Genomic DNA, 17791 nt, shown 5'->3' with positions numbered 1-17791 from the left:
ACTGTGCGTGTCCTTCCAGGCCCCGGTCGAAAAGCCTGGGAGGAGGGCCGCTCAACTACCCCTGGAGGAGGAGCCATCTGGAGCCCCAGGCGCCGCGGCGGCCGAAGCAGCGCGGAGCGGGCGGAGCCGTCATGGCCCACTCACCGGTGGCGGTCCAAGTGCCCGGGATGCAGGTGAGGACGCCCCGGCGGCCGCCGCCGCCCACGTGACGGCCCGGGGCGCCCCGATGGTCGGGCGGGCGCTGGGGCCAGGTGAGGGGAGAGCAGCGCTCGAGGTGTTTCTTGGCGTCCGGGCCAGGTGGTGCTGTGCTCCCAGCAGGCGTGCAGGGACTGGGGCGCGCGACCGGATGGTGATGGGGGGCGGCCATCAAAACTGGGGGGACACCTGCGCCTGCGGTTACGGACTAGGGAGTGGGGGCTAAAGCTGCGAGAGCGACGCCTCAGAATTTGTCGGGTAAAAGGCGCGTCTCACCCTAGGCGGAGTTGGGGCGGGGCGTGCTCAGGGGTGACTGCGGCGTCGACATTGAATTTGGCTTTTCCTGTGTGTATTGAGAGAGGTGCCCGACTTCTTTCCCCCTTTTGGCGTGGTCCCTTCTTCGGGGAGAAGTTGCGTTTGGCTGCCCCACCTGGCCCCCGCTCCTGAGTGCGCGGAGAGACCGCCCTATTCGGGTCCTTGAGGTGAAGGCTTCCCCAACCTCTCGGCCTGGCCTTTCCACCAGCCAGTTGTATTTGCTTAAAGGAAGCTTCTTGCCCTTGATGGGGCGCCCGGGGGGTGGGGGGTGGGGGCAGGATGGCTGCGTGGATCCCAGCTTCTTACTTGAGATCTTCCAAGCCCCTTCGAAATTGTATATTAATTTTATTAACGAGCAGGGGAGTTTGGTCAAGAAACTTTATTTTTGCTGTTAAAAGTTTTACATCGGTGCATTTCCGAGCTACCTACAGATTGTTGGTCCAACTCTGTATGTTGAAGCCGTTCACATTTTTTCTCCCCTGCGCCCCTTTGCTAGAAAGCTTAAACAGCCTATTTATAAATAGGTCAGAAGCTATTAAGGACTCAGTCAGTCATTATCTTCTAACATGTGAAAGCAAACTTCCTTTTCAAGTTCAGGAGGAAAAAAAATCTTTGACTACTGAATAGACTTCGTATGTTTCTCATAGGAATCAAAGCACTGTGGATTCAGGGCCTCAATTTGCTTAATGATGCATGGAATTCGTCCTTTTTTTTTTTTTTTTTTTTTTAGTCCTTGGTCTCGTTTCATGCACAGCCACTAGAAAAAAACCCATTATTTTTAAAGAACAGCCCTTCCAAAGAAAGGGTCACTGGTGTTGGGCATCCATCGAACCCAGGCCTCCGTACACAAAGCCTTTTGGCCTTATTTAGGGCAAATTTGCGTGGAGCCTCAGGAAGTTGATGTGTATTTAATAAAAAATGAAAGAAAGAAGAAACGGAAATGGGAACTATTAAGGCATTGAAAAAGTTGATCCTTTCAAACTTGACAAAATGCCTTAAACTGTCTCCTCTGTCCACTTTTCCCTGCCCTCCCCCCTCCCTTCACTTTGCCTCACAACCCATTCACTGAGTTTTGCCTTTGATTGTATTAAGAACATTACTTTGCAATGATGCTTACTACAGTTTCCCTCTGATCTGGAAGAAAGTGCAAGAATCTTCCCACTGTGCTCTCCTCTCCACTCTGAAGGCAGAGACAGTTACCAAGGTCAAGTGGATCTCTGAGGGGCTCTGTGCTTCTCCATTTGAGTCTAAGGAGCATTCACCTCTTGGTCAGTCATCTCCCCTGTGAGTGTGGGGAACTATGTGCCGAGAAGAAAATGTTTTCTGGTCTTTATTTGTCTTCACTTTATTTGAGTTCTATGGTTTAGGAATGGCTTATTATAGTCCAGTATTTCTTCTTGCTTTCTGTTTAGTTATCTGTGGTGCCTCTCTCTTGAATTCTTAAATCTTAATGAAAGTAGCTTTGAATGTGAATCACATATGTTAAATAACAAATTCGGCCCTTCACTTTGGGCCCACTAAAAATTGTGATTGCTTAGTCCAGCCTCATGTGTACAGGGCAATCATCTCCTTATGAGACAAGAAGGAAGAAATATTTATTTACTACCGTCGTAATGAAAAGGTAAATTCTTCCCATTTACGTGTTCTTTCTAGACATTCATTAAGCACTAAGTAGAACACAAAAAGTTTTCATAGTTAAAATTGTACTGTATCCCCCCCCAAAATTAGATGACATTCAATATAATTCTTGAGCTGAGATTATTATTACTGTTTGTGCAAAATACCCAGCGGATGAGATGCAGAAATATATCATGAGCTTATAAACGCCTCTTAAAGTTTTGTGAAAAGCATTAGGAACAACTTTTGGACCTGTAGAGTCAGAAGAAAACTTGAGCTGGCCATGTGGTCTTGAAAATAATGTATAGTATTTCCACAAATCAAGCTGAAGTGGTAGACTTGCCCATAACTTTTAGCGGGTTTTTTTTTTAGTTTTATGAATATCGGTGGAAAAAAATGATTTTTCCAGAAATAAAAACAAAATTACTTTATCCAGTGTTTTTCTCCCTCTGGAGAGACTGAAGTAGGAACCAAGCTACCTGTTCTATCACTTAAGACTTCCAGCATTCCTGACTTTCAAACAAAGACATGTCTGTTGCCACTGCTTTAAAATAGAAAGGAAACTTGGAGTGATGAAAGAAAACCAGGATTTGGTCCAGTTCAAATTTTTCCTTATGAATTAGTTATTCAAACTCTCCTGTTGATATTACTTAATATTGTGATAATTAACATTTTTAATTTGCCATATTACATTCAATTTTAAGGGTATGATTTTTTTGTTCTTAATTTTTGTTTACTTCTTTAGTGTGTAACTAAAGGAATTTTCCATGCCAGGAACTGAACTCTTGAAAAAATTTTAAAGCACTACTTTAAAATAATAATAATAAACCTATAAACTTGTTTCTTTCCATTCAAATGCTCACCCTTCAATGATTTAAAAAACAGGCTTTTTTTCCCCTTTGAAGTTTTAAGTTATAAACCATACATAAAAATTCCCTTAGAGCAGTGGTTCTCAACCTTCCTAATGCCGACCCTTTAATACAGTTCCTCGTGTTGTGGTGACCCCCAACCATAAAATTATCTTCGTTGCTACTTCATCACTGTCATTTTGCTACTGTTATGAAGCGGGCGACCCCTGCGAAAAGGTCGTTCGACTCCCAAAGCAGTCCAGATACACAGATTGAGAACTGCTGCCTTAGACTCTATACTAATATTTGTAAGGATATTCTAGATAGTTTTTTCAACATTTCATTAAGTGTAGATGCTAGAATGAAGTTACATAATGAGTTTGTTTTGACCACTAAAAGTTATTGTAGATTATTAGATTATGCTTTATCCTATGCCTATTGTTTAACAACTTTCAAAAATCCCTGTTAGAGAATTAAAAAATAAGCCTTCATGTATCTTCAATTGTGATCAAGCTGGTGCACTTAAACAATGAGGTTCTTTGAGATGTGAAGTTGGTAGAAGGTTTAAGGAGCAATCAACGTTTTACTGAGGACTTTTATCCAACACATGCATTGGTGACCCGAGTTTATTAGATTCTGGGGAGGACCGAGATGTATACTACATTGCCAAATAGGGAACTGCTCTGAACTAAAGTGTAAAATATAAAGGCAAGGAAATGCACACCTGGGTAGGTGTTCGCATATAGACACTCATACACTTGAAGAAGGGGCTGAGATCACTTGGGTTTTATTGGAGAATTTTTCTAGGGAAATAAAAGATGATGAAATCTGAAAACTGGATTGGTTTTCCATTGTAGTGGTCCTTTGATGCTGAGAGTAGGAGCCCTGTTGATTCAGTGGTTCGGCACTGAGCTACCAAGCACAAAGGTCAGCAGTTAGAAACCACCAGCCAGTAGGAGAAAGATGAGGCTTTTGACTCTCATAGGGAGTTGCAGTCTGAGCAATCCACAGGAGTGGTTCTACTCTGTCCTATGTGGTCGGTAGGAGTCTGACTCGACTCCCCAGTGAGTCCGTAAGTGTAGGATGACTGGAAGTCAGAATAGACTTGAGAGAAGTGGGTTTGTTTTTTTTTTAATTTTGCCTTTGGACTACACATTACATTTTTCTGAGCAATGGAGAAGCAGAACAAGGTTACATATGGTAAGCAAAATCTCACGATTTGAATGAATGAACTGAGGGAATGAGCAAAGTAAGGCAGCTTAATCTTCAGAGGTTGTTTTAATGGGACAGCGAATAATAACTCCACAGATATAATGGACACTGCCTTCAAATATGTACTCTGATAAGCAGAGTACTGTGAAGAGAAAAGAAATTGCCAGGCTTAACAATTAGCTAGTTACACAAGAAAGAGTCAAAGCCTTAGTGGGCGTTGGATATGGAGAACTAGAAGAATTGGGGCCCATCTAAAAATGGAAAATCCGAGAGAAAAGGCAGATCCGGTGGAAAGGAAATGCTGTCCCTTTTAGATTTGTGAAGTTTGAGGCAACGATGGGATGACAAAGTAGAAAAGTCCAAGTATTTGATGATGCAGAGAGGGAATGGTAGTCACTTGTCAGACATTTAGAGAGCATCTCCTCCTTTACCTGCAAATGAAGGCCAGGGACCACCCAGAGGGAGAGGTTCACAATGCATGAGAAACTAGAAGTGAGGGCCCTCATGGGACAGAAAGTGTAGGTCCATTATCTTAGAAAAGGCAGAATGGCTGTAAGATGCATGAAAAGAGGTGAACATTTGGCCAGATAGGTAGTTAACTAGGGAGAAACGGTTAACTATTTAACTCTCACTGTAAAATGTGAATTGAAAAGAGATTGGGGTGGTATCAGAATCCAATATGAGCCACTTACCTCCCTTATACCTTCAAAAGGAAACTAATCAAATTTGCAACCTATGAGGTGGAACATGTTGCATTGATGAACCCAAAGCTTTGTTTTTGTTGGTGAGTGGCTGATGCAGGGGTGTTGAATTTACTAGTTAGAATAGCAGAAGACTGACAGGAACCAGATAATCAAAGCCAACTGTTAGGTGAGTGTTGGAGGTAGTTGAAAGGTTTGCGATTAGAGGTGGTCTACAGGGAGAGTAAACAGGAATTGGGCATGGTGGGACATGTGCTCTGAAAAGTACTGAGCGTCTAGAAATGCCACGTGAGTAGAATGTGCAGCATGCACTGCTCTTTTCTTGAGTCATTGACAATGAGAGACCATAATTTAGCTGGTACTCAGAAGTCATTGAACATTATGATATAGTGGGGTTTTAAAATTCTACCTTTCATTTACCCAGTAATCATCTGCAAAATGAGGAATAATATTCCCTTTGCCTCAATGAGATGTTATCAGGATGAATTACCATATATACTCGTGTATAAGCCAAGTTTTCCAGCACATTTTTAATAGTCGGGTTGACTTATACTCAAGTATATATGGTAAATATCATCTGCGGAGTACATTTTGAGTTCTTTTGTTAAAGGTGTTATATATGGGCAGTTCATCCTGCAAAACAGTGCAGGGTTAATCACATGGAAACACCACCATTAGTTCATCTTTCCCTTGCTTGGTAACCTACATTTTTCTGTTGAAACTCAATCACCACAGACAGACAGACAGACAGACAGACACACACACACACACCAACACCCCCACCCCCACCCCCACCCCCACACACCCTCCCCTTCATGCATGCCAGTTACAATCCAGCAATCATTGATTGACCAGCCAAATCTTACCTTGCCTTTCAAGGTCTCCATCTTGCCTTCTCCATGAACTTTCTCCAAATATTTCAAGCAATCACGAGATTCTCCACCACCACCCCTTTCCAAGCACTTGTCATATCTCTTGTCGGTAGCAGGCAGTCCAATCCTTGATTTATATTCTGCCTGAGATTTTTTTTCTGCTTACATATGTTATTCTTACCTCCTAAACTAGGTCATAAATTTCTTTGTATGTGTGTACATTGAATTTTTTTTAAAAATTGGTTGAGAATTTACACAGTGAAACATGTACCAATTCAGTATTTTCTGCATATATAATTCAGTAACGTTGAGCACATTGCTCAAGTTGTACAATCATTTTCACCCTCCGTTTCTGAATTGTTCCTCTTCCATTAACATAAACTCACTGACTCCCTTAAGGTTCCTATCTCTATCTAATCTTTAGAGTTGCTGTTGTCAATTTGACCCCAAACAGATCTTGAAAGTATATAATGCCTAAGGTGTACATTTTTCAACCAGTTAAACTAATCTGTTGTTTGGTTTTTCAGATATATCTATATCTATATATCTATATATATATATATATATGCACACACATATGGTTTATAAATATCGATATTTGGTTTATAAATATATATTTGGTTTATACATATAGATATTTGGTTTATACATACAGATATTTGGTTCAAGCTTGACAGATTATCTCAGGGAGATCGGTTCAGAGGCTCATCCAGCCCCTTTGACTCCAGGAGCATGTGAACTGCTGCTCTGCAATGTCTTTTACTTTTTCCCTCTTTGTACCATTTGATATAAATCATATTAAAAATAGTGGGTAATGAGTTCACTAAAGGTTGAATTTTACTAACTTTTAAAGATTTTTATCCTTTTTTTTCCTTTTAAAAAATGTATACACTTGAACTGTTGTAGACCTTGATGGCTAAGTTATGTGTATGCACTGTAGACTGCATCAATTTAAGTAATTTTAATGTATTATATGTGTTTAGCAAACTATACTAAAAATTAACCAGTTGTCCCTACATAGAAACTCTCATGTTGATGTTGGCTAAAAGTTGGACTGCAAACCACAAGATTGGTGGTTTAAACCCACCAGCCCGCACCACATGAGAAAAATGAGGCTATCTACTCCCATAAGCATGTACAGCCTCAGAGACCCTCTATAAGGTCACTGTGCGTTGGAATCAACTCAGTGGCAGCGGTAGTGGCAAGGCCTTTGAGAGGAAAAGTGAGCCTCGTTGATTTCATAGTAAACATTATTGATTTTAGGCAAGCTTGTGTCTTTGACAGAAATAATCTCTCTCCTAATTCTAGTTATTCATGATCCTCCAGGGTTCTCTAATGTCACTATTCTCTGCTTGCCCACCTCCTCCCAAACAGTGAAATAAACTGCTTACTTCCTCATCCCATCTGTCATTTCAGAAAGAATTCAATCCTTTCATCTACTTTTTAAAAAATGATTAATGGTTTAGTGTGTGACCTCTCCAATAGATCTTGATATTGTACAGGGAGTAATGCCTTAGAGCAATGGAAACCTAATATTAGAATTTCAGACATCTTTATAATAGCTCCTTTCTTTTGGAAGAGTGATAATTTTACTAGTTTTATTTGTTGTCAGGAAAGAGTTTGGAGGACAAAAATTAACACAATTATTAGGTGTGATGTAATACATCTCTTCACTTATGATGACAACCCAAAGAATTTCCTCCACAGGTACATATAAAATAATGTCTCTGGAGAGGAATGTAACTCATTTTAAAAAGAAGAAAAGTCATTACAATCTGCATAACTGAAATTTGACTCCGCCTATGTAGATTTCTCATTTTTTGGTCAACTTGCCATTCCAAACTAAGGTTTTAGATGGTAGAGAACACGTGTTTGAATGAATATTTATATAGAAATCAAACGTTTGTTAAAGATAATAACTAATTCAAGTAGACAATCCTATGAAATAAAAAGGACGATTCTGTAGGAAAGTGGTCTTAGTATTTGGAATTTAAATTAACCTGGCAGCACATTGCTGACCTATGCTACACATCATCCTCTTTGCTGTCTCTCCCCAAAGACCCACAAGAGGCAATGGAAGCAGCTGAGGTGCGTCCTAAGAGACTCCTGGGAATGTAAGGGGAGTGCAGGTCACATCCTTGTCTTCTCTTTCTGCCTTCTCCCACCAGCCTATGCCTTACCGGCACTCAGGACCCCCATTAACCTTTTCTGGATCTGTTTCCGCATTCCCCTTGATGGTAGCCAGCTGGACTCTCCCCCCTTTCTTATAGGATCATGGATTCAAATGATTCATGGCTTAAAATATCAGATTAGCCACAAAAGTACGATTTGTACCTCCGGAAGACTAGAGGTTGAAAAATGCAGGCAGCTTGGCTGAAAGGGTTGAAAATATTTTAACGTGTGTGTGTGTGTGTGTGTGTGTGTGTGTGTGTGTGTGTGTGTTTAGGTCCTCCCTTTTGGTCAAGTAACTTCAAAAGAGTGCAGCTAAAGAAATACAATGCATCGTGCTTTTGTCTTCTCACGACTTGTTTCTAGAAAGACCTTCAACCTTTCTTCGTGGTCCTGGTGACAAAGAGTATGTGTTTTAATGTTATTTTTGTTTCCTCGTCCCCTATCCCCTTGTTTAAAACATAAAAAGGTGGAGGGAAGAAAGCTGATGCAATGATCTGAAAGTGGAATTCAAACCAACTGACATTGGAGTTTTCCGTTGTTAGAATCGGGTATCTAGCTGAAGAATCACAGCTTTGAATTATGGGAACAGTTTCCCAGTATTAACTTACTAAGTTTTCCTGGGTTTTGAATTCATACATCACTAGATGGGGTTAGACAATTTTTAAGCATTCTAGTGAATTCCTCTAACAGGTTTTAAGATTGCCTGGCCACACAATCCTAGAAGTGAATTTTTGGCAAGTGCAAGAAATACTTCAAGGACATCTAGAAGCATCCAGAATTTTCTTTGAAAATACATTTTTTAGTTGCTCTGTTAGCACCTTTTTTAGCCTTCTCATCCTGCTTTCTGCAGTCTTTGCTTTCCATTAAAATATTAGCCTTGGGACATATCACTTTACAGTGTGTTATATTAAGCTGGAGTTTAACTGCTTGATGCAGTACTATATAGTATAAGTAACAGAGCACAGTAGGTGCTGAGGGAGGAATGGGCAACAGATAATCAGGTGGGGTATACGTTGTTATTAATCCTAGAAATTTGTGTAGAACTGAGCCAATAGAAACCAGAAGGTCATAATTTATTCCCAAGCCTCCATCTCATCGTTGCTACCCACTCGATCTGGGAAAGTTTCTAGACTTCCTGGTCTCAATTTCCTGTTGCCTGCTTTAACTTTAAGCAGAAGCACAAAAGAAGCCAATCAGCTAAGCATGCACACATGCTACTAAGTATAGTGATAGAAAATAGTACTTTGACCTCTTGTGGTGAAGGGGACTGCAGTTAGTGTTTCAGGCAGTCTCAAGGAAAAAAGCCTATTTCAAGTGTGTGTGTTTAAAGTGCTGCTGGCCTGTGGGAAGAACAATGAGCAAGCTCATTAATGAAGGTCCTGCTTGCTTCTCTAGCTTTAGTTCAGCTTGTTCATCTGGACATAGCTCTGAGCCTTCCTCTTTGCCTGTCAGTAAATGGTAATATATTGGACTTTCCCAAATTGGTTAGTGATGACTCCAATTTAATGGTTTTACACTGTGTTTAGGAAATAATTAGGTTGGTTTAACTAGAACATTATTAGCAGCAAAGGTTAGAAGGCATGCTTTGTATAAGACATCGTGCTCAGTGTCCGTCTTTGAGAGACAAGGAAAAGACTGACCTCAGAAGTTGATACTTAGACACTTAGAAATCTAACACCTCAGAGTGATGAATTGATTGATGGAACTCAAATGAGAAGGCCGCTGCTGTGGAGAGTATAGGGCGAGAGACATTCCAAGGAGGACTGAAATAAGGAAAGGAATGATCATTTGTTTAAAAAACCAAATTCCCTGCCATTAGTAGACTGCACCTCCTGGCAGCCCTATAAACAGGGTCGAACTGCTCCTGTGGGTTTCCCGGGACCCTTTACAGGAGGAGAAAGCCTCGCCTTTCTCCTGTGCTGTGACTAGTGGTTTCTGTTAACCTCGTAGTTAGCTGCCCAGCACATAACCTGCTATTCCACCATGGCTCGTTGATACTAAACACTATAGGTGCTTTGTCATGTCATCCTTGTAACAACCCTGCTGTTGCCAGCTGTCATCTCCCTCATGTACAGCAGAACCAAACTTTGCCAGACACAGTGCCCTATTCACGATGGGCAGCATCTTTGAATCCCTTGTTGTGTGTGTCTCTTGTGTCAATACATCTCATTGAGTTTCCTTTGTAGGTATTTTTGCCTGGCCCTTCAAAAACCCCATGGATCAAAAACAGCCACCTTAGAAGGTACCATTCATAGATCCAGAAGTTGAGTGTTAGAGAGCTTATGATGGGCTTAGGATGTTTTTTTAAAGACAACTGATAATAATAATAGCAGTAAGAGTGAGATCCAAATTCAGTGATAAAACTCTCACTTTGCCACTGCACTGAGTAATAGCAGCTTGGCTGTGCTTCTACAGACCCCTAAGAGAGAAATGGATTGGATTAGGAGAGGCAGGAACGCATTTCTAGTGGGAGATAGGCAGGAGAATAGGCACAGAGGTGATGGTGGTGGTTCTTGTCAGGTGCCATCAAGTTGATTCTGACCCATAGTGAGCCTATGTACAGCAGTACGAACCCCGCACACTTGGACAGCGGAACCAAACTTTGCCTGACACGTTGCCATATTCACGAATCCATTCTTTGAATCCATTGTGACAGCCACTGTGTCCGTCCATCTTGTTGACGGCCTTACCAAACATGAAGTCCTTCTCTAGGGACTTGTCTCTCCTGACAACATATCCAAAGGATGACGGAGTCTTGTCATCCTTACCGCTAAGGAGCACTCTGGCCTTACTTCTTCCAAGGTAGATTGGCCCAGAGGGGCATACACAATTGTCCTTCTAAAACGAGAGGTTTGAAGTAAGTGCATATTGACATGAACTAGATTCAGGTCAGATTTTATAAAACAATGGACATTGATTATTTTTTAAAACCAATTTATTTGGACAGAATCCATCATACAATTCAATAGTTTAGTCATATCAAGAAGTGTTGTACAGTCATTATCACAATCAGTTATAGACCTTCTTTCTTGCACGCCTTGTTTATTAGCTCTCCATTACCCCCCAACTTCCCCTCCCATACCCTTCAGTAACTGTTAATCTAGTTATTGTCTGTAGATTCACCCATCCTGGGTTTCATACACCAAAAAACATCGAAAAGTACATAACAGAGTCAAAAGGCTACCACCTATAACAAAATACAACAGAGATAAACCTCAGTTTGAAAGAAAACAGAAACTATTAACAGAGCAAACTTAAATGTGTCATAAAGGAGATCAAATGATAAGGACTTAATCATTCAAATCACATGTTACATTTTTATCTACTATAATTGTATAGATAATACTGTCTGATAACAAGGCTATTCCCATCCCCCAATGATGGTCAGAGGGAAGTCACCAGAGGTTTATTCTATGAGTTGATCATGCAAAGTATTTTGGGCTTCCACTGCCATCCTTGACCTTCTGCAAAATTTTACAATTTAAGCTTTCAAACTGTTCCCTCTCCTTCGGATTTGGATTATATTATTTATAATCCTTGGATCACACAGGCGTGTATGCTTCTTCCATATGGGCTTAGTTGACGTCTCCCTTGGCTGCTTGTTGGTAAACAAGTCTTTCAGACCCCAGACACTATTCTTTCCCATAGCCAGGCACCATTCGTTTCTTCACCACTTTTTGCTGTAGTACCATATCTTCCATGTCTCCTTCATGGGGCAAGTATTGAGCAGGGCCATGTCTTGAGAACTACCATATATACTTGTGTATAAGCCGAGTTTTTCAGCACATTTTTAAAAGTCATTTTATTGGGGGCTCGTACAATTCTTATCACAATCCATCCATCCAGCCATTGTGTCAAGCACATATGTACATTTGTTGCCCTCATCATTCTCAAAACATTTACCTTCTACGTTAGCCCTTAATATCAGCTGCTCATTTCCCCCTCCCTCCCTACTCCCCCCTCCCTCATGAACTCTTCATAATTCATAAATCATTATTGCTTTGTCATATGTTACACTGTCTGATGTCTCCCCCTGCCCTCTTCTCTGCTGTCCATCCCACAGGGAGGAGGCTATACATAGATTCTTGTAATCGGTTCCCCCTTCCCTCCACCCTCCAGGCATTGCCACTCTCACCACTGGTCCTGAAGGAGTCGTCTGTCCTGGATTCCCTGTGTTTCCCGTTGCTGTCTGTACCAGTGTACATCCTCTGGTCTAGCCAGATTTGTAAGGTAGAATTGGGATCATGATAGTGGGGGGGGGGAGCATTTAAGAAGTAGAGGAAAGTTTTATGTTTCATCGTTGCTACCTTGAACCCTTAGTGGCTCATCTCCTTCAGCACCTTTTTTATGCAGTTTTTGTGGTAAAATTAGGTGCCTTGGCTGATATTCGGGTCGGCTTATACTTGAGTGTATATGGTAATTGTTCTTAGATTGGAGCTAGGATTGGGTGCTAACCCCAAATCCATTCTTATGTCTACGTTTTCTATCTGCCTTTGGTTCACCTTAGAGACATCTTGGTTATTTTATGTAAGAGACCATTGTCGATCATCTCCCTGGAGCATAAGTTCCTTCCATTTATAGTGTTATTGATTTAGGCCTGGTACTATATTTAAAACACAATTGAGAAAAGGAGATGAAACGAATGTAAGCTGGCTACAAATCGTAATACATGGATTATTGACTTATACAGATTAAATCCTCACACGGCTGGACACTATTTACACAACCAATGGGAGTTGGTTGTCAGGGAAAACTTAAAATAATACTTACTAACAGTGGCAGACCCAGGTCTGCCAGATAAATACATATCTTAATAAAGCAAGTAAGGCATCAAAGTAGTAAGTGTGTGGCAGTCTGCCTACCAACAACAGATCAGGACTCTTGGTATAGCTGTCTTCTGTTTCTTTACACACCATGTAGTTTCGGTCCTAAGTCCTCAGGCTACAGTTGCATTTGAGGTAGAATCCAGTTCACCTAGTGGAGATGCCACATGATGTCCCTCTGGTGTGGCCTTTGGAGTACTGGTGTGTTCTGTGCCTCAAAAACACAGGGTCCCATGCCGCATATCCTGGGTCCCCAGTGGGTATTCAGAAACGTGTTCTAATGTGCCTTATTAGGAGCATAGTACCAGGCATATTCTCCCCTTGGGGTTCATATAAGTATTGCTAATAATACCAACAGAAGTGTTCTCGTATTCTCCAAGATGTGTAGGCTCCTCTTCCCCCCTCTTGACTTGATTTCCCCATCAGTATTGCTTATAACTCTGGTAGGAATGTCTGTTGGTTTGAGGTGACCTTAGCACATTTTTGTATGGCAGCAACAAAATGGTCATCTTTCTTTTCCCCAATCTTGAAAATCTGATCCGGATTGAAGTGAGGCATCTTCTTCTAAAATTGATTTTTAAGATATACATATAGAGAGGGTGGTGTGTGGTTCGTGGGCACTAGTCAGGCCTTATACTGAGTTGCTTGGCTGACTGGGTTATTGGATTACATGACCTAGAAGCCTGAATTTGTCTTCACCTTGGTGTTTATCCTTATAGTGCTGGATGCATAGAATATTTGTCCTTTTATGATTGCTTAACTTCACTCAGCATAATGACTTCCAGAACCCTCCATGTCATGAGATGGACATTTATTTTTAAACAACAAAGGTATTTTTTTCAGCTGGAGAATGAAATGATGGGAGCCATGTTTTTTAGGGGGGTGGGTGCAGAGGCAATGGGGCAGGAGGGGAGATTGTAGACTTTCCACCCCAAAAGGGTTGGGTTGGAGATAAGGGAAGACTAGATATGATATCTTGATATTATAATAGCCCAAGCTTAGTTGATAAAGGTTTCAACAATGATTGTCCAACTTACACATGCATCAGAACCACCTGGATTGGGAAAACACAGTTACTCGGCACTACCTCCACAATTTTTGATTCAGTAAGTCTAGAGTTGGGGCCTGAGTATTTGCACTTCGAACAGATTCTCAGGAGATGCTGATGCTATTGATCTGGGGTCCACGTTTTGAGAACTAGTCAAAGAAGACTTTAAATAGGACCTAGTAACTAAGGATGTCAGTAAATTACTGCAAACCATAAAGTCATTAGCTCCAAACCTACCAGCCACTCTGTAGGAGAAAGATGAGGCTATCTAGCCTCAGAAACCCTCTGGAGGGTTAATATGAATTGGAATGGACTCAAAGGCATTGGATTTAGCTTGATTTTGAGATAAGGGAGTTGCACCATGTACTCATTGGTGGCTGTGTGTTTTTATGAAGCTAAACAGATTTCAGCAGAGCTTCTAGACTAATGATAAGGAGAAAAAGGCTGGTGATTCAAGGATCAGGTTACAATGGTCCAATCTCAGTGTGCAGGGGCCATCATGAATGATTGGACGTGGAAGGAAAGACATGAGAGCGCAGGAAGACTTGAAGATTTGACTGAGTTTGGGAGCAGATGAGCTCGTTCTCAGATATATTTGAAGCGCTGGCCACATATGATAGCAGAAAACAATTATTAACATGAACCTGGGACGTGACAGGAGGGGAGGGAGTGATGGTGGTGAAAGAGTGAAGCTGGAGGTTGGAGAGTCTGATATATGCCATTGTGAGAGGGCCACAATATAGACTTCAGTCACATTATCTAAGACCCCCCTTCATTATCAACTGAATCCAGTATCCAACTGTTAAGTATGTTTGATAGCTTCTAAAATCTCACTGTCATCCATACCTTCGATTTTCCTGGATTCAGGTGCGTTTACAACTCAACACCCCAAATCGTCATTTCATTATTGTATACGAGGAGTCTTTGAACAGTTCTTGAATAAGTCCATTATCTTTAAATTCTATTTTCTACAAACTTTTTTTAAGTCCCCTCATATTTATTTTTGACCTATTTGTGCTGTAAGTACATCAGTGTTTATTGGTTTAATATGTTAATTTTACTATATTTTAACATTTTTCTGCCCTTATAAGTGCTTTAGATAGGAAACTCTTGCAAATACAAATTTGATATGGGACTTGGTGAGTAGGCATTTGCTGTTCAATAATTGCTTGTACCTTCAAAAATAAACAAGAAATCTGTTTCTGTTTGTCATTGGGAAAATGCAATTTGACTACAGGGAAGCAAAATGCTAGCAACTTAGATGTCAGTTAGAGGACATTTTCTAATTTGGTATAACTCACTGATTTTTATTGTCCAGAACCCTTCTCAACCACCTAGTACATCCCACCACCACCAAAAACAAAACAAATAAAAACAAAATTTTTTTAAAAACCTGGACTTACTAGCTCCAGGCTGATATTTTGTAAAAATAACAGCAACATCCAGACAACAAACAAAACAAGAAAACACTCACACACATACTCAATCATAACATTCCAAAGCCAACTTGTGTTTACATACATCAATTCTTGCAGAGGACGGGAAGTTAACCGTATATACTCCAGTTTAAGCTGACCCAAATATAAGCCAAGGCACCTAATTTTACCACAAAAACTGCATTAAAAATGTGCTGAAAAAATCGGCTCATACATGAGTCTGCACAGAACATCTGAATCATTAAGGCAAAAGTGAAGTACTTCTTGAATGACCTAACTCCAGCCTCTGCTCCTTCAAGTATTCTCTGTACCTTCCAGAGTCACCTATTATTTGCCTACAGGTACCGTGTAGGGAAGATCAAAGAAAGGGATTGGGACTGAAAACAAAAAGAGGCAAATAGGGTTTACTCAGTGAGTTTGCCAATACCAAACAAGTTGAGCACACTTGGTTACCTATCCCTTTGTCACCAGCTTTGGCCCCCAATCACTTATTTCAATTTTGAAAATTAACAAAAACCAAACCATCCCTTAGAAGCAAAGATTTGCCACTATCGAGGATGTACAAAAGCATGTGTTATTGACGCTTTTAGAACTAGGCCTTCAAAATAGACAAATTTTTAGTCCTCATTCGAATAAATCCATAGAGTCCCTGAATGATTTTTTTCTCCTCTTTGCAGAGCAAAATGTGTTCAGATGTAAAAATTCAAATATGTTACATTATACCTCATACCTCTTACATGATGACTGTCTCTTTTCTGGGATGTTTACTTACTCTGTGAGTAATACTTCATTATTTTCCAAGGAAGATTAACTTTTTGTTAATTAAAGGTGTTATGTGCATATATTCACATAACAGGTATGAGTATGTCATGTATGCACATACAGTGTATATTGTGCATGGAATATATTTTATACTTGAAAACACTTGGTGGATTTAAGAAAATGAAGCTCGGTATAAAAATTAGTGTTTCTGATCAATTGTGCCTGTTTTTAGACACTTAAGATTTTTTGAAGGAGCCCTGATGGCAGAATGGTTAAGTACTCGGCTGCTAACCAGAAGGTCAGCAGTTCAAAACCACTAGAGGCTTCACAGGAGAAAAGACTTGAGATTGTGTTCCCATACAGGCTACAGCCTAGGAAACCCTTTGAGTGGTTACAGTATTTTCTGCTCTGTAAGGTCACCATGAGCTGGAATTGAGTCAACAGCACACAGCAGCTACTATTTTTAAAAAGTAGTAAAGGGCACGTTGAAATAAAAATGGAATAAAAACAGAAAAATAAGATTCAACATGTCATTTAAGGTTTCTGTATAGAAAGGAAACCAGTAGAATTATTTTATTGTACCCATAGATTTAATAACTCTTGTGACTATGTAACAATATCTAGAATTTTTCACCTCACTTAAAACTATTCACTCTGTATTTAATGATGAAAAATATTAATGCATTTGCTCTATGGTAAATTCATATGTATTTCCAAATTCCTAATAGGGCAATCAAGATTTAATACTTGCATTTTTAGCATACGTAGATTTTTATGCCTTTAAGAAATTATCCTCGCAGCAGTCCATTCCATATAGGACACAGATCATGGGAAATGACTTTTTACGAAATTCAATACCCATGTTAAGCTGTTTGAGTGAATTTGGATTAAATTGAACACTGTGTAGGATTTATTTATCAAGATTTCAATTCTCTACCCAATTTCTCTTGGGGACTAGTCCTACAGGAAATTATTTCATCAAAAGAAACCCTTCGGGTGAATAGAAACCCATTTACCTCTTAGTAAAATCAGAGGCAGGTGGGCAGAATACAAATGTCTTCTAGTGAACAGAAACTTACAATGATCTTCTAAGCTCTTATTTTGTAGTTAAAATTGCTATAGGTCCTTGACACTATATAGAGTCTAAGGAGAGGGGGCCTGGCACTGCATTCGGTTCAGTGACAAAGAACTCTTGTGCCCAGAGAGCTGCCTTTTCTTTCATTCTTATTTTTGACTATTTACCTCTTCGTGAAAAAAGGTGAGATTGTCACTAAAAGATCTTTATTGCTCTGTCACAAGCTTCCCAAAGGACACATGAAATGAAGATGTAGGGTTTGACTAGTTAAATCATGAATCAAAGTTGAGGTTTTAACATGGGTGACACCCCCGTGGTCATCCTTTTATGATAGCGAGTGTGGGAGTGGGTGGAGGGGAAGGGCTATTACTGCTGTTGCTAGGGATCTTCTGTCTGCTGAGGTTCACGCATCATTTTTTGGAGGCTGCAGTGTAAACCTTGCTTAGGAAAGGTAGAATTTCACAGTGCCAGAGGATTACTGCTGCCCCGTGAGCAAACAGAAAATGTAGGCGAAGGGAAAGCTCTTGGACTCTGGAAGTACAGAAACAGTATTTCCCAGGGAAGGGAAAGGTAGTCTTTTGCTTAAAAGTAGAGAATTCTCTGTATTTTTTTTTTTAGAATGGGAAATTTTTCTACTTTCTGCAGAGAGGAGAAAAAGCTAACAGAAAAGGAAATTGGGGAGGTAAAAGTACTTCATTTCTTTCTTGTTATGTGT

The 17791-nt window shown here is 40.4% G+C and overlaps 1 protein-coding gene across 1 annotated transcript in view; it reads left to right on the top strand.

Moving 5' to 3' along the window:
* The first annotated feature begins 105 nt into the window (after nt 1-105).
* Nucleotides 106-17791, top strand: part of STK26 (serine/threonine kinase 26) — a 66035-nt gene continuing 48349 nt past the window's right edge. Inside the window, exon 1 of the mRNA XM_004715378.2 lies at nt 106-173. Coding sequence (XP_004715435.2) covers nt 132-173 — 42 coding nt within the window. The 5' untranslated portion in view covers nt 106-131. The remainder of the gene's footprint in view (nt 174-17791) is intronic.

Source organism: Echinops telfairi, unplaced genomic scaffold (genome assembly GCF_000313985.2).
Source record: "Echinops telfairi isolate 266 unplaced genomic scaffold, ASM31398v2 ScPeMD7_20;HRSCAF=75, whole genome shotgun sequence".
Lineage (NCBI taxonomy): Eukaryota > Metazoa > Chordata > Mammalia > Afrosoricida > Tenrecidae > Echinops > Echinops telfairi.
Note: the sequence above shows the minus strand (reverse complement) of the source record. Positions and strands in the feature narration are given on the sequence as shown.